The 26637-nt window shown below is 42.9% G+C and overlaps 2 protein-coding genes across 4 annotated transcripts; one reads left to right on the top strand and one right to left on the bottom strand.

The window, feature by feature from the left end:
* The first annotated feature begins 166 nt into the window (after positions 1–166).
* Positions 167–4989, top strand: sbk1 (SH3 domain binding kinase 1). Its single transcript, XM_022239661.2, has one exon. The coding sequence runs from the start codon at positions 787–789 to the stop codon at positions 1924–1926; it is 1140 nt and encodes a 379-aa protein (XP_022095353.1). The 5' UTR covers positions 167–786; the 3' UTR covers positions 1927–4989.
* A 4144-nt stretch (positions 4990–9133) lies between these two features.
* mettl23 (methyltransferase like 23) lies at positions 9134–25628 on the bottom strand. Of its 3 annotated transcripts, none has more exons than XM_022239663.2 (6): positions 25494–25628; positions 22614–22742; positions 22128–22232; positions 21119–21359; positions 13719–13803; positions 9134–12707 (listed from the first exon to the last, which is right to left on the bottom strand). In XM_022239663.2, the coding sequence occupies exons 2-6, from the start codon at positions 22710–22712 to the stop codon at positions 12548–12550; spliced, it is 690 nt and encodes a 229-aa protein (XP_022095355.2). In that variant the 5' UTR covers positions 22713–22742; positions 25494–25628; the 3' UTR covers positions 9134–12547. The 3 variants fall into 3 exon arrangements, with proteins under 3 accessions (XP_022095355.2, XP_022095354.2, XP_022095356.2); XM_022239662.2 differs by having other exon boundaries at positions 25458–25620; XM_022239664.2 differs by lacking the exon at positions 25494–25628 and adding an exon at positions 25338–25473.
* Between the last annotated feature and the right edge of the window lie 1009 nt (positions 25629–26637).

Genomic DNA, 26637 nt, shown 5'->3' with positions numbered 1-26637 from the left:
AATGTTTATTGCCTCACAATTCAAACTGCATCTAAACTACCTACACTGTATAATAGCTGCCATTTCAGCTTTAAACACCCGCTGGCTGCTTTTGTTGAGAGATTACCATACCTCCCGTTTCTGTCTGCCTAAACTGTGACCCTCCGTTCTTCAAAATGGTATCGCCCGTTTGACATTGCCATCGCGTGCACTGCTATCGCGCGCAGTGCTACATGCAATTGTACGCCGAGCGATCTGAAATAACACTTACCTCTGTTACTCTTTCAACTAATTTCTTTACAACAGTTTAGAACACTAATGGCTGACTGTGCTTTCCATGCAAAAATAACGGTTCAAGAAGAGGTGGATGAAGTAATATTTGAAATACATAAATACCGGGAATTCTTAATCCCGTGATAGCTCTCTCTACTCCGAGGTCGTCTGGTGGTGATGCAGCCGTGGTCTAGTGCACGTGTGACGTGACGTGGGTATCCGAGTGAGTCGTCATTACGAACGCACATGCATGCACATTGTACAGAATATGTGCTAAGTGCAAACAAAGTGCGCAGACACGTAACCGATGTCCCTCCTCCCGTACTATTATAGGCCGCGATGTTTATGTCGGATGCCAAAAGTGTGCTGGGGTCGATGCGAACCTTTTTGGAAAAACAGTGCGTAATAATCCATCGCTTTTGCTATGAAGTCTCAAGATCGCGGCAGCAGCGGAGTGGTCAGGTTGTCTCCGTTGGGTGCCTGCTCGGACTACACAGCGGTGCTGAGGCAGACGGGAAGTGCATCCGGTAGCAGATGGATCCTACCCACGCCAACACTATGAAGCAGGAGGAACAGAGTCTTCCCCGCCAGGCCCGGGACACTCCCGAAGCCTCCCCAGCCGAGGACGCCTTGTCCTGCCCGGGCAATTTCATCGCCATCCGGTTGCTGAGCCGCGGGACGTTCAGCAAAGTGGAGCTGGTCGTTGAGAAGACGACAGGGAAGCGCGTGGTGCTCAAGTACCACAACAAACTGCGGATTCGGATGGCCGAGTACCTCAGGGAGTTTCAGACCAGCTGCCGACTGATCCACCCGGCGATCCTGGTCACCTACGACCAGCCCATCGAGACCGACAAGGCTTTCATCATCGTGCAGGAGTACGCAGCGCAGGGGGACCTCCTTGAAGCCATAACGCCCCAGCAAGGACTGGACGAGGAGAGGGCTAAGTCATGCCTCAGCCAGACTGCCTCGGCACTGACATTCATGCACAAAAGGCTGCTCGTACACGGCAATGTGAAACCAGAGAACATCCTCGTCTTCGACACCAACATGACCATCGTCAAGTTGTCCAATTTTAGGGACACGCAGCGAAGAGGTGACACAATGACCAAGCGGGCGCCCACCTCGCCCTACACGGCTCCGGAGATTTCCTCCACGGTCGTCAACGAAGGGTACACAACTGACTACAGCCAAGACATCTGGGCTTTCGGCGTTGTCGCCTTCTGTGTCCTGACCGGGGTCTTCCCCTGGGGGACGGCTACGACGGAGGACACCTCATTCCGCAATTTCACCCAGTGGCAAAAGCGGAGGGCGAACCTCGCCCCACTTGAGTGGCGGAAACTCTCGTCCAAGATACAGAAGTTCCTTAAAAAGATCCTGGACCCGATCGCGGAGCGGCGGTGCCCCGTCGACGAGATCAACAAGTACCTGCGCGAACAGTGGCTCAAGGCCCAGCCGGACCAGGCCAACCCAAAGGAGGGCGACGGCAGCGGGGATGAAAGCCCCCGTGCCGGTGACGTGACGGCCATGAAGGAACTCCGGCTGATGCTGGAGAGCCACGGCGTAGTAACTTGCTCGGACAGCTCGCTGAAGAGACAGCGGATTGACGAGTGGGTACAAGCGGCGTGCCAACAGCCGGCAGACGCCAGTAAGACACAAAGTGCGTCCGCGTGGTGAACGAACTCACCGACGAAGGGCCGAAGAAGACCAAAAAACGCGTGAATCTAGGCTACTCCACACGATGCCTCTTCTGCTGCTCTGTCTCAGGTGTGTTTACTACGCCATCCTAGGGTGTAGATGAGATTCTCATTAGACGTTTGGAATGCAAGAATCCTTTATTATGGGCGCAATAGCTCCAGAAAAAGGGGAGCAAAACTCAGTGTCATCCCGTTGGTGAGTCACTCACATTTTTTGACGGTGACACAGTGATAACATGACATTTTCCTTTCTGGTACGGTGAGTCGAACTTGTTCCAAAATGGATCTTTCGCACACTAGGGCTGATTGAATGTTTTGGTCGAGGACATGGGGTTATATCTGATATTGCAATAATCATTTTTCTTCAAAACATTACTCTTACCATTAATGTTCAAGTGAGACTGGAATCCCCAGCCCTATTATACATGTCATTAAAAAAAGCTTGCCTTTTGTAAAAAGGTACGGTTGTAAATTTGCAAGCATGATAATATTGTAAAGCTTGATGGCATTTATTATGTGAAAAGTTTGGAATCACGCATGTCTCGAAAAGCATTAAAGAAATATAAAAAAATATAGATAAATCATGAAAGCGCAAATAGACAAAAGGCCTGAGTAAATCAGTACTGTTTTAGATTCAGTTTCGGTAAAATGCAAACGTTCATAGACCTTTTCAGGTTACCACTGGACCAAAAATGTGAAACGTAGTAGGTACAGGCTGAAATGCATTGTGGGACTGTCTGCACTGCACAAAACCCCGTCCGTTTGTGCGAACTATACCAAAATGCTGCGCAGCGCAGGCTCTTTAATGTTCAACCGATGTATCTTTAAAAAAGTATGCGTTTGCCACCAAAAATCATGTCACCCATGTCAAATATTCCCAGAAAGGGAATTGTTATAACTATAGACCATACATCAGATCTGACCAATGATCTTATATCAGCCGTCTCTACTTTTTCAACGCAGAGTAATGGAATATTGCCCTGAATCAGAAAGCTATGGAACACTCTTTAAAATATTATGTATAGAACATTGCTCTCAGGTGAAAAAAAATCATTTTAACAGAGAGGATGGCTAGTAAAAAACAGCCGTCACACTCGGTGTTTGTTCTGTATATCTCGCTTTACAGCTTGAACTCGCTCGGTGCGCAAGCAAAAGCCAATCTCGACAGTACATTTCCTTCGCGAGGGATCAATCAACGAAATGCACGTGAACCGCCGCACGGTGTGTCACGAGGACTCGTCGCGTGTCTTTCCATTACTCTGCAGAGGACCCAAACGCTGGCATGATAAATAATTCCGCCCTTCATCGATCGACAAGAGTTGAGAGGTTTTATGGGTTTTTTTTGGGCCATCAAGAGAAATTAGGATCATTTTAAGCTGAAGGGCTGTTGGAATGGTATTTTTTTTCTCAGACGGAAGAAAAGTATGGCCTCGGCATTTTTCTTCACATGGTGCATAGTGACGTTGATTAGGACAGGCTGTATTTGCCTAAAATCACCCCACCCCTCCGAAAAGAAATAAGAAACAAGAACAAATCAAGTGTTAACGGGCAGGTCAGCCTAACCAAGGGTTGAACTACACGTTCAATGATTATCTGGTAAGATGTGCATTCAAGTCGGCTGAAACTTCGAAGAGGAATGATTAGGGCGCAGAAAGAAATCCAGCTCATTATGAGAAATACGTATCGGGTTTTTTTTTTGTTCTGGTTGTCATAACTTTCTTCCCTTCTCTCGGGCTATTAGGTTTGGACACTCAGTGCATAATAATTCCATGCGAATTGGATTAAACTTGGGCTTCTGGAGTTCACCGATTGGTTTGGCTTTAAACAACCGCTTGATTATTGCGTAATGGTTTCTGGAAAGAGGGCGATCAAAATGCAGGTTCCTCCCATCATTTTGTCGATTAGACTGGAATGCGCTGAGACGCCCTTTCCGCAATTTCATTTCCATGGTAACTTGGATGAGAGAGGCGTTAACGGTTCTAGAACAGACCACTGTAGGGCCTATGGGCGGCCTAAGATGCAAAAAACATATTTTGGTGGTTTTATGATTTTACCTCAAATTCGTTCAAACTATACATCTTGCCCATTTTCATTTAGTATTTAGTAGTGCATGATTATTTGATATTGCGATAGCTGCGTGAGGTTAACACACTTATAGTGAATTACTCTGTTACTTTTGTACTGACGGCCAGCCGTAGTTTTAGCAGCTGCTTTTTGGAAAAACCCAAATGTGGTGTACAAAGAGCAGTCCCTATAACTAAGATGGCAAAGCTAACTGGTACATGAACGGAGATGCTACGGCGGCTTGAAAGGTGGCAGAACCGAACAGAATAGAACCCTCCTGCTGATCTCCTAACAGCGGACAGAGTACATACTGTCCGAAACGTTGAGTACCCTCTGGTTCTTTTGAGAACCACACATACTCAAAAAGAGATATCCTTGCATGGTGCTGCCGTAAGCCCATTGATGCCTAACATGCCACCTTCACTCAAAAAGAGATATCCTTGCATGGTGCTACCGTAAGCCTCTTCATACCTAACTTGCCACCTTCACCATGAAAAGCTTCAAAGCCCATCGTAGGCCTATGTATACCACAAACACTATCGGCAAAATTGAAGAATTGTAAGAATTCAAGTTTTAGCAATTTTAGTTGCAACTACAAGACAACAAATTCTGATTGTTAACAAAACACCAATATTTTAGGAAGAACATTCACAATTTAAAATAAATTATCATTTGTGGTAAGACAAGTACCCACCCGAGTAAAACAAAGAAACCAAACACAAAATGTCATGCAGTGAAATTGTGTATACTCCGCTGTCACACGGGTAACTTCTAGGTCGTGTCTTTTGACCCAATTCTCTCACCCACTTCAGCCAGCTTGTTCGAGGCAAGGCATCTGGCAAATTCTGGGCATGCACTGTCCGCTGTTACAAGTGGCCTCGAGCATCGTGCCAAGCAAGCAGCGGGTGCATAATGTCGCGTTACGCAGCGCACGCACCTCCTACGCGGCGCGTTGGAGCGGCCGGCACATGGCCGTGTACACCCAGCATTTGTTTTTTTTTTTCGTTCCAACTGTGGGAGGTAAATCACCGAGGTTAATTGGATTTCGAAGAAAGAGATTGCTCGCTGCACTGTAGAAGAAAAACATGATCAAAAATAGTAAGTAAGACTTAAAGTTTGCACGGTGGTGGTACACATACGGCTAGGCAATGGCGTAATGGCGGCAAGTAGCCCCCCCCCCCCCCGCGGAGGTCTGTGCACCCCGGCTAATTTCACTCTTTCACCACTGCCGGTAGGGTGTGGGCTAAGCATGTAGCAAAAATCTCATTTGGGAGTGGTTTGGGTTAAGCCCGTTTTATACTTCACGCGGAAGCGAACGCAAAGCGAATTTCGTGACATCAACAATTTGAAGTTCCATTGTGACGTTGCCGTTTCCCTGACACATTCGCTTCGCATTTGCTTTCGAATTTCACCTGAAATATGCACCGGCCTGTACGCTGTATCTGAAAAGTTGGAGTCCGTTGTAAAGATTTGAGAAGAATAAACGGGACAAAAGCTTTTCTTTTGCCATTCTGAAGCGATGAAATAAAGACCATGTACTGTATTTGTTCTTGGATACGCCTTAGGCTGAACACACAAGCTAAACTGTACTTGGAGAAAATGCTAAGGCTCTGTTTTGACCATGATTCACAAATATCTGGTCGCAGCTGCTTTTGTTTGATTAACTACTTTGATTCAACTGAAGGACGCGAACAGAAGTCTTCACGACCATCATACATGTGGTACAATCATTCTGGCTTCTAGGCCTATTTAACGACAGGGAAGAATGTGCCAATACCAAAGGGCATATGTTTCACAGGGGTAATGCAAGTGTGAAGATTTGCAAAGAACACACAAGAAGAAAAAAAACACGTGGAAAGCCAAAATATCACAAAATGCACATTACTGATTTCATAGCAAATAAATATTGCTTGGCACACACTGCAGAAAATATTGCTCGAGCGGTTACCTGTCAAATAAGTGTTTTACAATACCCATGTCTGGTAATATTAATTCCATAGGCAACATATTCTTCTTATAGCGGCTCTACGAAATGATCGAGATCGAAATACCCTGTCACCGGTGTTGTAGTCGAGTGCTTTTTTCTGAGTACAGAGTAGTGCCCAGTAATTAAATTTCTGAGTACCTGAAAGTCTGAGTACTTTACCATCTGAGTACAAAACTGATTTTCAAGTACAAGTGCTTATGCCTCCGAGTACGAGTATGAGTATTTGTACCTCCGAGTATTAGTATGAGTACTTGTACCTCCGAATACGGGTACTTGTACCTCCGAGTATGAATACTTTTACCTCCGAGTATGAGCAGGCGTACCTGTACCTCCGAGTACGAGTAGGAGTACGAGTACCTCCAAGTAGGAGTACTTGTACCTCCAAGTACGAGTACCTCCGACCTACGAGTATTTGTACCTCTGAGGATAAGTATGAGTACTTGTTCCTCCGGCTATAAGTACCCGGAAGTACGGGTACTTGTACCTCCGAGTATGAGTAGGAAAACTTGTACCTCCGAGTATGATTAGTACTTGTACCTCCGAGTATGATTAGTACTTGTACCTCCGAGTATGATTAGTACTTGTACCTCCGAGTATGAGTAGTTGTACCTCCTAATAATTAGTAGGAGTACTTGAACCTCCGAGTAGGAGTACCTGTACCTCCGAGTAGGAGTAGTCCTTGTACCTCCGAGTACGAGTATGAGTATTTGTACGTCCGAGTATAAGTATGAGTACTTGTACCTCCGACTATAAGTATGAGTACTTGAACCCCCAAGTACAGGTACTTGTACCTCCGAGTGTGAGTTCTTGTACCTCCGATTAGGAGTACTTGTACCTCCGAGTATGAGTAGGAGTACGAGTACCTCCGAGTATGAGTATGAGTACCTCTGAGTAGGAGTACGGGTACCTCCAAGTATGAGTACGAAAAACTTGCACCTCCGAGTATGAGTACGAGTACCTCCGAGTATGAGTACGAGTACCTCCGAGTAGGAGCACTTGTACCTCCGAGGAGTACTTGTACTTCCGAGTATGAGTACGAGTACCTGTACCGTACCTCTGAGTATGAGTACGAGTACTTGTACCTCCGAGTAGGAGTACGAGTACCTCCGAGTACGAGTACTTGTACCTCCGAGTAGGAGTACTTGTAACTCCGAGCATGAGTATGATTACTTTTAATTACGAGTACAAGTACAAAATTGGTAATATGCCAAAGATCTATGATTAGTACTTGTACCTCCGAGTATGATTAGTACTTGTACCTCCGAGTATGAGTAGTTGTACCTCCTAATAATTAGTAGGAGTACTTGAACCTCCGAGTAGGAGTACCTGTACCTCCGTGGAGTACTTGTACTTCCGAGTAGGAGTACGAGTACCTCCGAGTATGAGTACGAGTACCTCCGAGTAGGAGTACGAGTACCTCCAAGTATGAGTACGAGTACTTGTACCTCCGAGGAGTACTTGTACTTCCGAGTATGAGTACGAGTACCTCTGAGTAGGAGCACTTGTACCTCCGAGGAGTACTTGTACTTCCGAGTATGAGTACGAGTACTTGTACCGTACCTCTGAGTATGAGTACGAGTACTTGTACCTGCGAGTAGGAGTACTTGTAACTCCGAGCATGAGTATGATTACTTTTAATTACGAGTACAAGTACAAAATTGCTAATATGCCAAAAATCTGCTCAAAAAGAAAGGGTTACCAAACAAAAAACATGTAAATAACATTCCGAAACAATATACATTACAAAATTACATTACAAGTTTTCCTATATTCTAGATTCTGTGTCAGGTCCGGGAACCAGACTAGCTACAACTAAATTGAGTGTTACTAGTCTTGGTTTCAAGACACCTTTCGCGTTCCTGCGATCCGTTGTGGCGTGCAGTGTGCTGTGTATGTACAGTACTCTCGTACTTTACAGGGCGACGGTGCCCCTCCGGCTGCTACGTCTGGTGATGGTTCGTGTCGCTGAATAAACAGGAAGGTCTTGGAACCACGACTAGGAATACACCGGGGTTTCGCGAGGATCCCACGAGTATGCCAAGAAAATGAAAGAAAAAATGTCGCCGTATGATTTCACAGTACAGCCTTGGGGTGGCTCGTCGCGCGTCCGGTATACCAGGTGTCATAGAACGACGAACGCATCGTCATAGTGGATTTTGGTCCTTCCGCAGAGAACCAGTCCAGGCTATTCACATGATGTATTTTGGTTGGTAACCTCTTCTGCAAAGCAAAGCAAAGGTTTCTGCGCTTAGAAAATCTACCCGTATGCCTTTGTGCTTCACGATAATGCCGGCGAAGGAGGTCAGCGTCTCGCTGGCACGGCGATGCCGAGTTCAATTACTCGCTTTCTGTCAATTTCATGAGACCACGAATTATAAATAATGTGTTTAGCAATATGCACATCTGTGGAAATAGGGAGACACTGGAGGTGTTTGTCATGAGCATGTGACGGAATACAGTGTCATGTGAGTTGGTGATACGTCCGATTCAGATATCAGTCTTGAGACCAGGGGTGAGATTGGAGGAAAATGAAATACCCGCGACATAATCACCAGAGGTTTAAGAGGGCCTAACAGCAACATAAAGTCTGTGGTATAAATGAATCTGTGTTTGCCTGCATGTATCAGCACCCCTTAAAATACCAATTTCTTGTGCTAAACACCAATTTTTAATCGTAAAAAGGCCTTAATCACAGGATTTGCCAGATTTTAAATAAAGAGAATGTTTGAAAAATTCTGAAATCAAGGAAAATCCTGATGAAAAAATCCTGAGGTCAGGAAAAACCCAGACAAATATCAGCCCTGCGAGACATTCCCTTTAATTAATTAATTTGATTAATGGCAAAATATGTCCACATAATCATAATGTAATTTTGCCCCTCGTTAACAGCAGTACTACATGTATGTATGTGCATTGCATCTACAGTACGCGACATACTTGGCGTTCTCTGGTTATACACGCACTGTAATATTTTAATGGGGAGGGGGGCGTACACAGGTAACTGAAAGGCGGACCTTGGCCGGGGAAAGAAAGCCGCGCTGTACAAGACTGACCTTACCGAACTAGCGCAGCCAGGGATGTGGTGTGCAACTGCACTTCTTGAATAAATACACATTCAAAATTGTTCATGGGACAGTTAACATTTTGCAACAACCGATTTGCAACTCCTCGGTTTTCACCGTATTTATTATTTTTAATTAGTTCTATACATTCAGAATTCTATTAATTATACACACGCCCTCTGTATGTTGATAAAATGTCAATTTTGTTTACTCGGTGCCCGTCGCTGAGACAGTGAGCGGAAGACCCATTTAAAGTGATTCGCAGAACGACAAAGATACAGCCAACGCAGAACACTCAAAGTTTGCAAACTACACCAGGATAACACTTTTTGTTGAATGGCCCCAACAAATCAAGCCATAAATTACCACCATAGATTTCCATCTGTTGTGCGGTTTCTGGCTTTAAAATGTTGACCTAAACAGAAATGCACAAAACATCAAATAGGTAAGATACAGTTCTACGAGATCCTCCATCATGGGGCATTGGCATGGGTGAAATATATATTGATTTCGTGTTTACTGCTCAAGTTACTAAGTTCCCGAGACCTTTTCGGCAAAGACCAAAGAACAGGTGCACGGTTCAATAGAATGGTCACTGACACGTGTATATACATGGACATTACAACGACAATACATTGGGAAATGGAGGCCAGGAAAACTACATTTAGCTGCCTAATTCGGGTGATTTTTTTTGTGGGGGGGCGTTATGACTCTCATTGGTACAATTAATGCTGGAGGTTCAGTTGATAGTTGATTGTTCAGCTGATTTTGATCAAATTACTATGGACGTTAACGATACGATTATAATTACAATTTTAATTTTTGATCCAACTGTCTCCTGACTGAGGCATGACCAGCTGAGCTCTGCGACGCCAATGCCAGTAATGCGTCTCCATAAATTGAGGTGGCTCCATGATAACATTTTGTACATCGCTCATTCATAATCAACGTTATCAGACGGGAAATATTTCTTTACACCTCGACGGTGGTTACTAAGAAATGCGAGGCTGGGGTTACCGACAACAGATTTCGATGATGAGTTCCACAATTTATTTCATAAGAACGCTGCTCGTCAAACTCGACTTTCTGAATATTGGCACAGTTCTCCCCACTGGCCAATTTGACGCTCCGCCCAGGTCATTCACGCTAATCCACTATTTTTTCATCAACGCAATTTACGTTCGGCATCTCGTTCTTCGCAAAACTGTATATATGTGTACCCAGTACTACAGAACAACTCAAAGTCGAATGCAGATTCTGTGGATGATTTTTTTTTATTATCTGCCAGTGTCATATACACTGGACCTCTGACATTTGGTGATTACCAAACTCAGACTGTCTTCTCTCTTTCTTCGCTTCAATCAGGAGAGTGAGGAATGTCGACATGATGAGTTTACCATACCGACGCCAACAGACGATCAAACGAGCATGCAATTACAGGGGTCAGCTCGTAAGTCCGACGCCCCATAATGCCGACGCCTCATAAGTCCGAAAAAAGCATGTAAAAAAGTCCATAAATCCGACGCCTCATAGGTCTGAAGCCTCATAAGACCGACGTCTCATGGGTCCGACAAATGCGTTTAAAAGATCGATGGACGTTTGATTTGACGTTCGTTACGAGCGTATAAAGACGGCGCTAGGAACAAGACTGGTTCCCGGTGTCAAGTATGGTGTACTATTTATGACACATACAAACATTTTTAAGATTTCAAACGTATTACAGTCGAGTAAATGCTTTTTATATTTAGCGAAGTATCATACATCATTCTTACACGTATTGGTATTTTGGATTAAACAAATACTGGACCAGTGTACAAACTGTGCAGGTAATCTGCTTGATTTAGTTTTCCTAATACGGTCAGTACCGTGGGCACGAGTTGGGAATAAAGTTGAATCTCGCTCGCGGGCGACGCGTTGCGCAGGCCCGCACTCCTCCATGTTTCACAGTCAATCACACTGACGCCTCATATTAAGTCCGACACCTCGTTGGTCTGACGTCGGATTTTTGAGGTGTCGGACCTTCGAGGCGTCGTAGCTACGAGGCTGAAAAAAATTGCTCATAATCCGACGCCTCATTCATCCGACACCTCTTAAGTCCGAAAATTCGGACTTTTGAGGCGTCGGACTTACGATACGCACCCCATGCAATTTACAGACCAAAGGCTCTGTCAGTATCTTGTACATGCACGTGTCTTGTTTGCTCTGTACAAGACACGTAGATATATCTTGTCACAGGCTGTTACTTCAATGCAATTTCGTCGCTGTTTCGACAAATTCTCGGTTCTTGTTCCAGCGGGGGAAAGTGCCGATTTGAGTCAACAATGGGGAGGGGGAGCATACAGGCCGATTTTAAATAGACACCTTGCACAGGCCTCTAAAAATTCTTGCCATTTTGCCAGAAGCGATACTACTTCATTTTAATGTCGTTACCACCTCGACTCATCATTTCCACAGCTGCCCCATGATGAAGAGTGTACGTGCTGAGGGAAGGCCAAATGTGAAGTAGCATATACAGGCCAATGGTGACATAATAATTATCCTGAATTAGTTTTGCTGAGTTGAACCCTACTACAGGTCCATGACACTGTATGCGAATCACAATGACAGCAGCATGTCCATTCCCGATATTTCATCAACACGGGATAATTTGGATAAAAACATCTTTGAGCAAGTTTTTGATAAACGCCTAAAACCACTCGCGAAAATACAAAAGATCCAAATAAGCCACATTGCATGTCCCATGAACATCACATGGCCCGAGACCCTACAAAAGCCCCGTTGCATTCAGTAACGGCGACCCAGGAAAAAAAACATAAAAACAGAGTACATTCTAGAGGCAAACCAACTAAATGTCCTGGGGAAACCCTGAAGAGGGCACCTGGTAAAACGGTGAGGTGAAATCCAACAGGCCCAATTGGCACAACTGCTGCTTGGTATGTATGCCCGTTTATACCTGCACGGTACACAGGAAATCACTACACTGCTTCTGCAGCGGAAGGAAATTGAAATGGGGGGGGGGAATCTAGACAATTAGTAAATTGTACAGCATTACACGGATGGACGTGGGCACAGATCAAAAGCCATCCAAACAGCCTGTTCAAGTGACTGCCCAATAATAACTAGGACTTCGCATGTCCCGTTTTGATGAAGTGGACCAAATTGTGTGAGGAGTTCCACGTTTTGTCGTTGTTGAACTCCTCAGATGCAGTAAAGCAAGCATGTGCATTACTATTCTGCTTTTTCTTGTTTACCATGCACTTCCAACCATCAGCGGGCACAAACCATGCCCATCGGGCGGATATTACAAGTCAGTTACCACATCGGGTATTTTTGTTGACAGGGAGGGTGTGACGTCACAGACTGTCGACTTCCCCTCCATTGTCAACATAAAGTCCTCCCTACAGGCGCTGCCGCGCATAAACACGATCCATAGTGCGGCCACAACATGGGTGGGTTCACTTCGGATGGTGGGGGTGTTCACCGGAAATTTATGCTGTTTCCTTGGTGATCTCCAAGAGCTGGATGGTGTGGCTACCGGGCAGGTTGGAACCGGCAATATCGGGACCCTCGGCCCCAAATGTCCCCAAGGGAATGTGGAGGCAATGCAGACCCCACTTCAGTAAGAGATGCTCGATACTTCGATCCGAACTGAAAGACAGGATGCATACGGCACGTGGGAGCATGTAAACCAAACCTAAGTAAATCTAGTTTTGCTTGATCAGATAGAAAATTGACCTGAACTGTATTTTTCCCTGGTCCATATCCTCCTCTTGGGCGATCTCCTGTGAGTAATTAAACTACAACCTGAAGCAGTTTCTCTGAGCAGTATTCAATCGAACTGATCCCAACTTGAAAGTACGACCACTGTCTCACCCGCAAGGTGCTGAGAGTGAGAAAGAGGACAAAAGGCTGAAACATTTACTCTCTCTTTCAGAGTTTAACCAGGCAATTTGTAATTCGCGTCTTTTCCCCCACACTTCCAATAGCATCCTTCAAAATTTAATGTAGAGTTAACTGAACCCAAAATGTTGAAATGTGATACTTTTGAATGAATTCATTTTGTGGACGTAGTGAAACGTGGTAAAAGGTAATCACTCATTATCACTGGGTCTAATGTAAGAAGTACGGTGTACCTTCACAGCTGTTCTACACAACCACCAGCATGGACTAAATTTTGAAACTTCTCGGTTAACGTTCATCAGTCACTTCTGGCAAGTGAATGACGAGAATCCTTAAACCTCTTTCCCTTCTTCTGCATCCGGACGTCCAGGTCAAATGAATAAACCATCATTTTAAGAATTAACTACCATGGATAACATCCCAGTGGGAAAAGATTCTGAGCTACATACAGCTTGTCCAACTGACGTCAGTTCTAACGAGAGAATGGGGGGGGGTGGGGTGAGGTGAGCACGGGGCAGGGTCTAGGTGACTACTGCTCATTCAGAGCTCAGTATATAGTTTGGTTTCTATATCTTCATCGATAATCGTTACTAACAGTCTGTTACAACATGGTCCCAACACTTGTAAAAATGTCTGCCAATTTACTTCCTGGCATACCAATACAATCCATGATCTGGTCCAAATTGACATCTGGTTCCATAAAGTGCGAAAGACATGTTGTAAAACACCGACGGGCATAAATGAAACTAATTGTCTTACCTTCTCTCTTGATAGGTTGTCCAACACTTTGCATCACTGTTTCTGTCTAAGAAGAAATGTAATGTTGCCATGATGTTCTCAAAATCTGAAAGAAAAAAGAAACATATCTTCTCTGCAATAACTTTTTAAGTTATGCCGTCTATAAAGACCAGCAAAAATACCTTGTATTTTTGAAATTGATTTTACTGCTGCTATTTCAAGGGGTAAGGGCTACTTCCTTGATGTAACAGAGCGCAGCTGGGTAGAGATAGAAGGATACAACCCCCAACTAGACTGGGTAAAAACCAAATGCTCCATTACAAAACACCCTTTTGTCAAACTTATGCCTCAACTTTTCTATCATATGCGCCCGGAATATGTCAGCGTTGAAGGAGCCATGGCGTACATGTACATCCATGCTGGCGAAAATGGAGTATGAGGAAGGACCACAATTCTCTATTTGCACGGTTTTGGAAGTTCAAAGAGTGGAGGGGTGTTGCAGAACAACAATATTACACTGGGGGCGCTTTCCGTGACGCAGATGTACCCGGTATGTGTATGTCTTATAATTTATGATCGTGTGCTAGCATGTGGGGTAAATTACATGAAATGGTGCATTTAAACTTTCTGTATTGTTTGTCTTCCGTTTGTCAGTGCTATTCAGAAAAGTTTGCCAATACGCTCAAATCCACTTTGGCTTTACCAACCACAGAAAAAGGGGGAGGGGGGGACCGGGGACATGTCTCGGTAAACAAAAATAAAGCCAAAGAGTCCATCGTGCACCGTGTACGGGCTCCATGCACGTATGTAAAATATGTGTGTGTGGCTGGAAGTACAGTGTAGCTGAACACCGACTGTCAATAACGAATGTTTGAATACTGTGACTGAATTGATTTTCGAGTAACTCTTCCGTTTTCCTTCCAAGATTATTTCAACTCTAAACACTGGAATTACATGCACGTCCGGCGCCCAGCCTATTTTTATCAATTCCGTTTTCAACAGCAGTACTCTGAGGATTAGACCATTACCCTCCGAACCACCCCCTTCCTATCTCGAAGGCAATAAATGGCAAAAGAAAAAATCTGCCTGATTACGTCAATGGAAATCCAATTCAATCGACCTGAGCTCTCCCAGAGGGTTCCCGTAGTCTGAACACAATCTCCCGCATAATGATTACCACTCAAAACATTACAGGTTGAGTCAACTGGAATAACTGAATATTCAAAAATTCCCACAAAATACAACACAATGTGTAAATGTTTTTACGAAAGCAAAAAAGGGAATAACTTGAAGCTAGGAAAAGTTATTTTTGGCCTTATTGTTGGATTACATTCAGCTGCATTGGTCATAACAATGTGACATATGCTTTTACAATGCTCATTTGTAACCAACTGATTGCATTTGTCACTCTTTTATTTAATTGATTTTACGTCTGAATATTCAATTTCAAAAATAAGTATTTGATTATTTAAGAAAAATCAGCACAGCACTAACAAACATTTGACACAGAACGCGAACTTCAGGATGTATACTGTAGTGAAAGCTAAGATCTCTACTCATAAATGAAAGGCACTCAGATTTCTCTGATATATTGGTTTCTCATTAAAAACAATCAGTTTTGCTCTTCAAATGAGTCTCGTTTTGCAGCAAAGACCTGGGATATTCTCTTGCCTAAAGTGATGCACATCTAAATGAAAAAAAATCAATTTAATTAACCCCGCATCGTGCATGTATACTTTTTACGCATTCCACGAATTTGGTGTTATCTAAGCCCACACTCGAGAAGAGAGACAGACCGAGTCTTTGGATCAGAAATAAAATTGGCGTCAATGAATTATCTCACTCTGTCCCCCCCCCAACTACAATGAAACAACCGATGCTTGTAAACAACATGCCAGCACCAGCTAATAAACGTCTACAATTGGAACCCCCAACCTTATCGCATTATCCGCCAAATCATAGACGGGTTTCAAGGCAGAGGGAAAGCAATAAGGCTGCACTCAATCGGGCGCCCTCACCACCATTTCAATTTGTTCGCTGCACTATATATATATATTTTTTTTTTTTTTAACAGTATGGGAGGTGAGACGATATCAGAAAGGTACACTGGCAGAGATATTCTGGGCGGTGAAATTTCCATCTCAGTTGGAGCGGTTCATGTTTGTATTTCCCTGCATTAAACCTGGACCCTGAGGAAATGTCACTGTTCTATTTTTTTTTAATGCAAAAAAATGGGAGAATGAACGATTAAATGTTATAGGGTTCATATTGTAATGCACAATATATGCACTGCCAGCCACGCTGCAGTACAGACTGTTTTTTTTTCAATGCAGAGAATTGAAACTGATTTCTGAAACTGTCATTTTATGATATGTGTATGTATTATTTCTGTAATTTGTTGTGTTGTGTTGTGTTTGGCGTGTTTATTTAATTACCCCAGTTTATTTTGCATATATGTGGAATAATTGTCTTTGCTGGGCACTTGGCAAAACAGTTGCACACTGCATGGTTTTCTCGGGTAAAAAAGAAATGAATATCCCTACTGTTTAGTTTATATCTGTACATAGACTTTGTGGGGAAGAACATTTTAGATTAGAAAAATCACATTGTTTATTGCTTTGTTTCATATGTCTTCCCTCATCTTTGGCGCTGTGTTGTCCTATCAGTGGCCACTCAAGGTGACGGTTACTGGTTAAAAAAAAGAAATGAAAAATCGAGGTGCATAAAACAAAAAGGTGTGTCCCTGTCAGTGAGAATGGGGATTGTTCATTACACATTGCGCTTCAATTGGGGCATATTGTAACCATCTGGAAAAACAGGATGAAGAATTCCACAGCAGAGCAGCGCTTGCAGAGAAACTTGTAGAGTGCATCTTGGAATTGGCTTTGGGAATAGTTACTATATTCAGACGTGGCAGGTCGGAGGGATGAGTGGCGTGACTAACATTGCAGCGGGAAGAGTCTAGGGCTGGTGTTGTTGAAAATGTCCTATCACTGTCTTGCTTGTACAGCAAGTATCAGCCAGTTTTATTTATCTGAATGAGAATTCCCATCTTCCAAAAGATTCCTTGCCCTGCCTCTTTATCCCCAATCATTCCCAGCATTAGACACCACCCAAAACTGGGGGGAAAAGACCAAAAACAAGGATTCTGCAGTCATTTCTGTACCTCATAACAAAACCATTTCTCTCCGATCTGAATCAAGAACGTTCACCTTGAAATGCACAAAGTAGTTTTGACATTTCGTGGCACATATAGCACTTTCCTGCCCCAAGCTCTTTAGTGCGACCAGCTCAACAGCAGCTCCACGGCGCATTAAGATAATTATAAGCAACAAGATGCACTTTTGCCAGCTCAGGATGAAGAACATCAACCTCGCAATATGCAAAAGTGCTTTTTTTTTTACATACACGTCGACTTGTCTACGGTACTTTGGTTGCTATGAGAACAGCAGTCTCTCAGCTTGTCCAGGTTTGTTTGCAGCCAGCTCGCGGAAAAGTCCAGAGAAAAACTTTTCAGCCAATCAAGAGACAGAATCAGTGTTTGAGAGGTTCCAGAAACGCCTCACTGAAGGGATCTCAAGTTTGATGACCCGACCAAATTTTCACCATGTCAATGACCACAGATCGGGTTACAGAGAGACAAAAACAAGGTAAGGTTTGATCACAACCGTACAGTAATAAGTGAACATTCACCTTTCTGTTGTTACACAACTCATCAAAGTACTTTATACAAGGGCGTGCAGTTACAAAAGCACCCGCAATGCGTACGTGTACGTACATCCATTCAGAGTTTGTACAGTATGGCAAGGCTAGTTCATTGATTCCACAGTAACAACTGCTGGACATATTCCATTAAATGTAAAGTGGATTGCTTTGAAATCTGGGCTCCCAACACACTACAACCTGGCTCATTTGTAGCAATTATAATGTTGCAGTGTCATTTGGAGATAATGTTGCAGTGTCATGTGGAGACTAACTCCATACATGTACATTCACCAGTCACGGCAGTGCAAGATGAAGATGAGCCATTTTCAAAAAGCAATTGACGCCAACTGTCGCACCAGTGCTCATAGAATATCAATGATGAAAACGAAAAGCAAAGTTTGAAAAATAAGGCAAAAGCCCCACCACAAAGGCACAAACCCCAAAAGTAAAATCAAATTGTGAACATTTTTATTTGGGATTTATGAATGCATCTGTAAGAAAAAGTACAAAGCACCTCTTGATGGAGTGGTGATCAGATTTTGGGACACTGTACAAAAATCGGGGGAGGGGGAGGTTCCCATTTTGACAGTGAAATCAGTATTAGGTTGATCACCATGGACTGGAGGCTTCCAACTGGTGGCTTATTGTCAGTGACACTGACATACCTTGAGTAAGGGGAAGATCAATGCATCTGTAGGGTTGGATTGCTCAGTCTCAAAAGGGCAAGTCAGACTTTCCAACGGTCAGGGATTTATAGTGTGCACATACGTGTGTGTTCCCGCCTGGATTCGTTCAAATATCAAACTTTATTGAGACACAAGGTAGGAGCCAGGAAAACATGTCAAATTTATTCCATTTAAGCTTGGTATGTCATTCATGGGGGGGGGCAACCCAAACAAGAACTGTTTGAAATGAAATGAAAAGGTAACATACGTATGCACCTGACTACATGAATGATACCAGCAACATTGCAGCTGCTTTGCAATAAGTATCAAAAGGCTGACAGGTTGGTTCCAGCTGACAAATTCTGAAAAGTAGCCAGAGCTTTAGCCACTTGCATATTTTTGAAGCCACTTGACTTGCTTGTGCAGTAGTAAAACGGCACCAAACACAGCACAGGCTGGGAGCCAGTAAAGTTACAGCCACATTAGCGGTGTTTCCCTGATGGTTCTTCACATTTTGCCATGCCTTGAAAACTCCACAACCTGTTCGTAATGTGTATCAGTATAGAGGCCGTCGAGACCGAAGAGTGGTTTCTGTATTGAAATTTAAAAAAATCAGTGTCTATTTTCACGTCAAAGCCGATATTTTGTTTTCCGTGTTTTGACTGCAAAAGGGAATAACACCTTTGCAAGAACAGTGCTATATTGTTTCATTCATCTTGTGGAATGAAAATTGTTGGAAATTTGTAACTTTTGAACTTGTTTTGACTTTATGATTCAAGAGGTATTTTATGAATGGTAATAAGTGCTTGGCTGGTCTTACGCATTTGTTAAGACCACCACATTGGTACAATCATGGCCGTTCCAGTCTTAAACGAAATGGGCAAGCCAAGCATATATTTGTTCCCTTATAGAGGCTTTGCGTAGTAGCCATCTTTCAGGGCAGTTCTTTTGTTTCACAGGGAAACGTCCTTTGTGCACGGCCCGTGGAACAAAAGCACTGGCCTGCAATATGGCCTCCTTGAAAACTGTCACACCGCGGGGGTCCATTTTCCCCATAGTGGACCAACAGTGAAAAGTCTTCTAAACAGTACAGCAGTAGGCAGCCAAGTTTGGGTCTAAACGAACCAAAAAAAAAGCGGAGAAATATGGAAGGGCTACGTAGCACCGTGATCAGAATATCGACAAGAATACAATATCAAATCACATATTTCAGAGCAAAAAAAAGGAAGACATCCAATAGTTCACCTCTCCTGTAATTTCCATTTTAAAAAATTATTTACTAGATTCAAATACTTATTATTTTGCAGATTTCAACCACCAATTTCTTCAAATACTGGCAGTATCCCTATGTGCATAAAACTTTAAATTAAAGTCCTTGTTGTACACCCCACGACCATTTTCACAAGAAATAAAAAAGGGGAAAAATATTTATAACCCGTACAGTCAATATTTAGGTCCCTTGAGAAACCACATTTCCATCAGTCAAAGGGTGACAGTGATGGCCACGCCCTGAGAACTCGCATATCCTTGACAGGTGTCCAGGTCGCTGCCAGTTCCCTGGGTCGGTGTAATCTCTAACTTAGGAGCCTGAAGCAGGGGTCAATCTCTAGGCTGTCTGAGGGGCATACGTTCACGCAAATTCTAGGATGGGCGATAGAACCCTCTTGAAAGGCCCGAGTCACCTCAAATCTGATGGAATGATTGGTTCACCCAGAACCGTCCTGTAGTTGTGGCTCGTTCATGCACAACAAATGGTTCACTCAGAACCGACAAGAATTTATATTCCCCTCAGGGAAAAAGCGCTTTAAAGCAATGTCCAAATAATTCAGAATGTAACCCCTTTTGTGATAACAGTAACCTAGTTTGGCTGTTCCCAATAGTTTCATATATCTCAGGGTTAATTTACTTTTATGATCAAATTCTTGCCAAAATCCAACTTTTCTTTTTGAAATGTATCTCAAAATTGAGCTTTTCCATAGTTTTCTTATACAAAATAAACTTTTATTAAAATAATAAATGAAATTAACAGTTTTCCAAACTGGCTTTCCTTTAGGGCCACGCCCTAGGTACAATACACTCAGTATTTTGTACCTCACCACACAGGTGGACTACCCATCTTTACACCACTCAGGCTGCAATGGTAGTGCCTATCAGCATACACACATGGGTGTGCCTTGAATCAAAGTCACTGAAGCATAATTAATGTACATAACATTGTATTGTACTATTCTCCACCGCGATTTGAATTGGAATGGTCCACTACATTCAACAGTGGGGTTTGACAGAAAAGGAAAAAACTAAATCTCTAATAATGGTTCTTTTTACCTCAACAATGTCTATGTTAAAAAAATTTCCATAAACATGATCTATAAATCACTCATCTGGTGACACAAACCCTCTATTACAAACACATTTTGGGTGTGGAAACACTTGTGGAAATTCACAACCATAAAGGAAACACTGCTGCTGTGCCTGGCGCCCTTAAGGTGGTTTGTTACCAAAGTATGTAAATATTTGCTATTCAGCTATGATGGCGACATACATCTGGAGCCTTGTGAGCAGTGCTGGAATCTAGTCCATCACAAGTCCTTTCACAAGGCCAGTCACATATACTTTCAAAAGGCTAGTCACAAGTGCCTTCACAAGGCCAGTCACAAGTCCCTTCACAGGGCCAGTCACGAGTCCCTTCATAAGGCCAGTCATAAGTCCCTTCAAAAGGCCAGTCAAAAGTCCCTTCACAATGCCAGTCACAAGTCCCTTCACAAGGCCAGTCACAAGTCCCTTCACAATGCCAGTCACACGTCCCTTCACAATGCCAGTCACAAGTCCCTTCACAAGGCCAGTCATAAGTAACAGGGTAAACAATGAGAAAAGAATTATCACAGTTCATGTGAATGGCTTGTGCACTGGGTTAAGACTGAATGACTTGTGATGGACTTGTGATGGACTTACAGGGACTTGTGATGGACTCAAATACAACACTACCTGCGAGAGGCTCTCCCACTTGTTTCACTTTCACTTCAAAATCAAGTCTATCACAGACAAACCTACCTCTTGAATCATAGAAGCAGTCAGATGCCAGAATGACGTCAAATTGCGGTAGTTGGAAAATGGTGGGGGAAAACTCGCCCCATGTGAGTCCCAGAAGATCCACCTTGCCCTCCAGCCCATTGGCCCGGCAGGACTTGAGACAGTTGTCAAGGCAACGAGGAAGGCCTGAATGATCAGTCAGCGTGACCATAGCACCGCAAGATGCTGCCACGATGCCAGGGAGGCTTGTGCCTGCTCCTAGCTGCTCGATTCCGGGACACCCAGGGGTTGACAGATAAGGAAAAAAAAAAAAAACTCGTTGAAAAAGGAATTTGGAAACAAAGATCAGGAAATTCTAAAAACTATGGAAATACAAGATTGATTTCTCATTATCCAACTGAGAATTCAGAAAAGGCAAGGAAATAATAAACGGCACAAGACTCAAGTGTTCTTTTTGGATTTATAATGGCATGCATGAGAAGAACAAAACTGAGGACCCCAGCTATTCCAGAAAAAGCTTTCTGCGTTTCATCACCGTGGTCTCCTCTGATCATTCCATAAATTAGAGATTGAAGAAAGAGACTGGTCTTTAGACCCATCCAGGAGAGCTTCTAGGTAAGGAAATCTGTATTCATTGTGTGTGGGAGTGGAATGCACAGCCTTAACAACTTTCAAAAATCTTGCCCAAAGTCTTCATCTTTGTCACTAATAGGGGTGAAGGAAGTGAGGCGGGGGGAGGGGAATTGCTTGGGAAGGACCAACACGATCAACATCACCAGATTTCCATAACTATCACCACCGCGACCCTTGCCCTCTAAACAGACAGTCATCCTCATTCCTCAACAATTTGTCCACACACTGCATGTACATAAATGTACATGTATCTCCAATACTAAACACATTTCCACTGATTCAATATCTGCACATCAACATCATCAGCATTTAATGCAAGATCCCACACCTGCCACCACGGTGACCTTTGCCCTTCAAACTAACAAGCATGCTAAACACAGACCCACATGTTACATACCTCCAATACACGTTTTCCGCAAATCCACTTCCTGCGCATCCATACGTACTTGGCTAAAACTGGTGCACATGGCCACACATACATCCCGTATGCTGGATCAATCAGCTAAAGTACATGTATAATAAATCAAAATCGTAATGGATAAAAAAAAAACAGGTTTGAAATTAAATGTCACTGAGGATTGAGACTATTTTTGGACAAATACATAAATGTGTATATGTAATAAAAAGTAACTGTGTATTCTTCAACTTAGGATCAATAAAAGGTAGAATTTCAAAAACAAGTTGAGGTCACCTATAAAACAAAAAATTAACATCAAATTAAGGATACTTTTTATATTGGGATAGTGGAAAATAGGTACCGTACCAAAGGTGATAAATTGCTTGTGCTTTTCAAGAAAAGATTATAAAACTTAAAGTTTGCCAAAATGTTCGACAAAAGTCTATTTAAGTTATGCATGCACACAAGCAAAATAAGAAAACACACCTCAGGAATCCTGATTGACATTTCATCACCCTTTCCCTCATCTTGAAATATGAAAAGTCGGACCCTCTCCAAAGATCCCACCTGCTGCTCATGACTCATGGGTGAAACCAAGCTACAGACATCTGCACACTGAAATCAACAAAATAAGAGACTTCAATGTCAGCTTTACTCACACAAAGAAAATTTCACCTCTGCTGTGCGATACATGTAGCGTAACTTTGAATTTTGTGAGGTAATACAGCCTAAAATCTTTCAGCTGAATGTTATATGCTAGAAAAGATGTTAACTTGTTCTGTTAAAAACAACTGTGCACGTACATGTAAGTTCAAACTTGCACAGCACTCAACCCTAAAAGGAAGTGTGTGGTGTTATATCATTACATGTATGAACAGATGAAAGTCCTACGTCTCTCATGACGATTATACCGGTTCTAGTGCGCGTCTGCTACGACATTAAGAGCAATGTTCTCAGTTTCGTTTCCGATACAGAAGGGTCACCAAAATATTTCCAAGAAGACTAATTTAATATTTTCATGGGGTGAGGTTGTTCAGGATAAAAACACCCGTTTGTTGAAGTCAAGGAGTCGACGTTCTTGACTAACACCATTTCCCACAATACTCTGCATGTCTCTCACCACTGCTGCCTTCGCTTTTCATATCATTTCTGGAAGAAAATACCCTTTTTATTCTGCAGCTGACAAATTTGGAGATGACAAAAATCGTCTCCACCTCCTTCTTTTTCTCCAGACACTTCACTAGGGACAAACCAACTTCAATATTCTGGCATCGCACTGGCATTATGGGAAGCTGCCAAAACTGAGGCAGAAGCTTGTTTCCGGACTTGAAAAGAGTTCCATGCCAAGACATCAATTGACACCCTGTGCACAAACCCTGTGACTAGGAGAGTGGTCTGAAAAATTCCCATCTTTTTTCAACTCAATTTGACTTTTTAGGATATGGGAAAGAGTTCCAAATATGGACCCCAGTAATAATCCCCTACAGTGACCAACATGTATTAGCCGTCAGAAAGCAAAAACATGTTTGCAAAAGTTCAACTGAGGAGGGAAAAACCAAGTTGTTTACTTAGAAAATGCTTAAAATTTTTCAGACCAGTCTCATAGGGTTTGAGCGCAGGGTGTCAAGCAGCGTCCGTATATGGAACTCTTTCCAGGACATATTATCATGGTTAATACTTTCTGATATGTCTGTTGACATATTACTGAAGAGAAACATTTGAGATGTCAGTGATGGAATTCATCCCCGTTTTTATTTTGAATAATAAGAGACCTCTCTTTCCAGAAAATTCTGAACGGCAAAATCGTGGTCATTAATTTATTCAGCAGGCCAAGAAAAGTACACAATTTCAGTGGACTGTGAAACTTTCTGCACCCCAGCCAAGGATGTAAAACTGTTCAGCGTAAGGATGTCAAGGAAAGAGTTCCATATAAACGGACATTAATTTTCCCTTGAAATGTTATAACAGAAAGTATGTCAGAAAGTGACAACATCCTAGAAAGTGAAATTTAGCTACATTGTAAGAAAATTCTGAAGCATTTACTTAGAAAACACTTAGTTTTTTTTTCAGACAAGTCCCATAGGTTTGTGTACCCGACATCAAATGTTGTCCATATGGAACTCTTTCTTAATCATAATTTGTACTGTTTTGCTTTAGAGAGAATGTAAAGTTAAGGTAAAGCTATGAAATGGCCAGTAATATTTGCATGCTATGCAAATCGTTGTGCAAGTTTAACCAAAGTTCTATTTCTACCTTAAAACTTGCGCAGGTAGGCCTCTGACTAGGAGGACTATGAAGATTAAGCACAAAAAAATAGTTGGCAATCGTCCCTGCCCACCCTTAAGAAATACACCAGCCCCTAATTTTTTTCTTATTTTATATTTATTGAAAATAAACAGAAAAATGCCCTTTCAGACGATCCCACATTTAAATTTAGCGACCTTCTGTTATGCACTTTGGAAACAATACGGAAATCGCCGATTACTCCTGAACATCAACACGTACAAGTACGAGTGCAGATTCATCCAATGTCGACTCCATGGTGTGGCAAGATCAAGCCCATGGGAACGAGGTTGAGATTCACCAAACTGTTCGTGCATTTGTGTAAACCGCATCTGAATTAGCCAAATTGGCTGCAGTTGCGGCCGCGTGCATAAACCTGTGGAAATAGAGCAGCCAGCGAGGCCGCAACCACAATAGCTTTGTACACGCAGTCGCAGCCACAGTGTGAAGGGTGAGTGCAGGAATTTTCGACCAGGAGGTAAATTCGACCAACTGTATTCAAAAACTACACAGCTGGTCGAATTGCTTGCTTTTCTTAAGTGGGCGAATAGCCCCACCTTTACCCTATTTCGGATGTGGCCTTGATCTCTGCTGCATGCTGGATCAGTACTCAATAACGGCAGCCATTCCTAGACACTGATTCCACTTCACAGAGCTACAGCACCGTGACCCTCTCTGAGAAAACCCTCCTATCACGCCTATTTCCGCCTTGTTGTGGTAAAACCCCATCCTTTTGTGATGAATGATTTGCCTCTGTAAAACCCTTCTGTCAGTGTCATGTCTGTTAATAAGCTAAATAAAACTCGTTTCATTGAGGAAACTGCTATGTAATATTTTCCAATCCTGCAAAGATATACACTACGTTGAATTGAAACAAAAAAACCTGCCCTCCCACCCCAAGATTATTTTTTACAAAAGGATGCTCACCAATTATTTTTTAAGTGGCCTTACACTCGACACCACCAGCAGACCAGTGCAGTGCAAGTGAAAGCAAAGTGAAGAAGAATCCAATTTGCACAAAACGACCATTCAAATCCCAATACTTACTTGCTCTGGTTAAGGTAAAAATGAAATTTCCCTTACTATCGAAAAAAGTAGTTTTTCCCTAAGAATTCAGTCCAGACCCAAGTTTTGTTGGTCGAAATTGTCAACACACACACCCCATTGGGCGCCCCAGCATTTGATTTGATTTCTGCGCTCACGCGCTGCGCGGCGCGGGCTTACGCCTCTACTTGTCTAGTACCTTGCTGATGTAAAATCGATACTAATGTGAAAATTCACATACCAACGGTACCAGTCTAGACTGATGTACAATTGTAGAGGGTACCAGTCTAGACTGATGTACAATTGTAGAGGGCGCAGTACACTTGCCACAAGCAGAGCTAAAGCCAGAGGGAAGATATTCAGCATGTTCAGTGGTTTAACAAAACCGCTGTTTTCATTTCCTTCTCGGCGTATATACGTTTATTTACAGATTTATCCAGGGTATCATGACACTGCTGCTGTAGTTACTATAAGGTGCATAGTATCTATCAGTATCTTTTATTCAAAGGCGCGAATATGGTACACATTTTATGACCTAAACTACTTGATTGAAGAAGTTTATTATTCCGCATTATCATGGGCGGAAATCTCTCCTCGATCGTGGGGGGGGACATCCATTTACACTTTTTGTGCACATCGTGTTTATTATCTTATTGCATTTATAATACCTCAAAAGGAAAAATCCCCATCCATCAATTCCTTTAGTATTTTGTTTTGCTTAAAATATGGAGGGGACATTCGACATTGTGACCCCCCGTAGCAAATTCATGGGGGGGGGAACGTGTCCCCCTGTGCCCCCCCGGGATTTCCGCCCATGCGCATTATTAATTCAAGTTAATCAGTCAGTAGGCCTATGGGAGATTGCTCAGCGACAACTAATGAAATAAAGCGAAATTGAAGTTCAACTGAAGTAACTAAGACTAACCGGCGACCAAGCTAAGCTGCCACAAACTAGACACAAAGCAAGCAAATATTTTCCTGATATCTATAAACACAATGACCATAACGTTACTTTCCTGCACTCCATTGCCGGTTGCCAGGTGTGGCAAGGGTGCTTTCCGTTGCCACAATAAGGCTTGCAGCTCGCAGATAGGACTAAGTAAATACCGGCCCACAATGCGCGGGGAAACTCAATGACCATGATGATGGCCTCAAATTAAATTCTGTACGAGAGCATTTTGTA

This window comes from Acanthaster planci, linkage group LG07, assembly GCF_054643075.1.
Source record: "Acanthaster planci isolate LZ-2023a linkage group LG07, COTS_SCS, whole genome shotgun sequence".
Lineage (NCBI taxonomy): Eukaryota > Metazoa > Echinodermata > Asteroidea > Valvatida > Acanthasteridae > Acanthaster > Acanthaster planci.
This window is presented reverse-complemented; position numbering and strand designations above follow the sequence as displayed.

Excerpts from the sequence above, each read along its gene's own strand:
- sbk1 (XM_022239661.2), top strand. The coding sequence starts at position 787 with ATGGATCCTACCCACGCCAACACTATGAAGCAGGAGGAACAGAGTCTT.
- mettl23 (XM_022239663.2), bottom strand. The coding sequence starts at position 22,712 with ATGAGTCATGAGCAGCAGGTGGGATCTTTGGAGAGGGTCCGACTTTTC. Across the intron at positions 22,233-22,613 it reads TGTCAATCAGGATTCCTGAG|CTGATTGATCCAGCATACGG; the intron begins GTGTGTTTTCTT and ends CATGTACTTTAG. Across the intron at positions 12,708-13,718 it reads ACAACCTATCAAGAGAGAAG|TTCGGATCGAAGTATCGAGC; the intron begins GTAAGACAATTA and ends CCTGTCTTTCAG.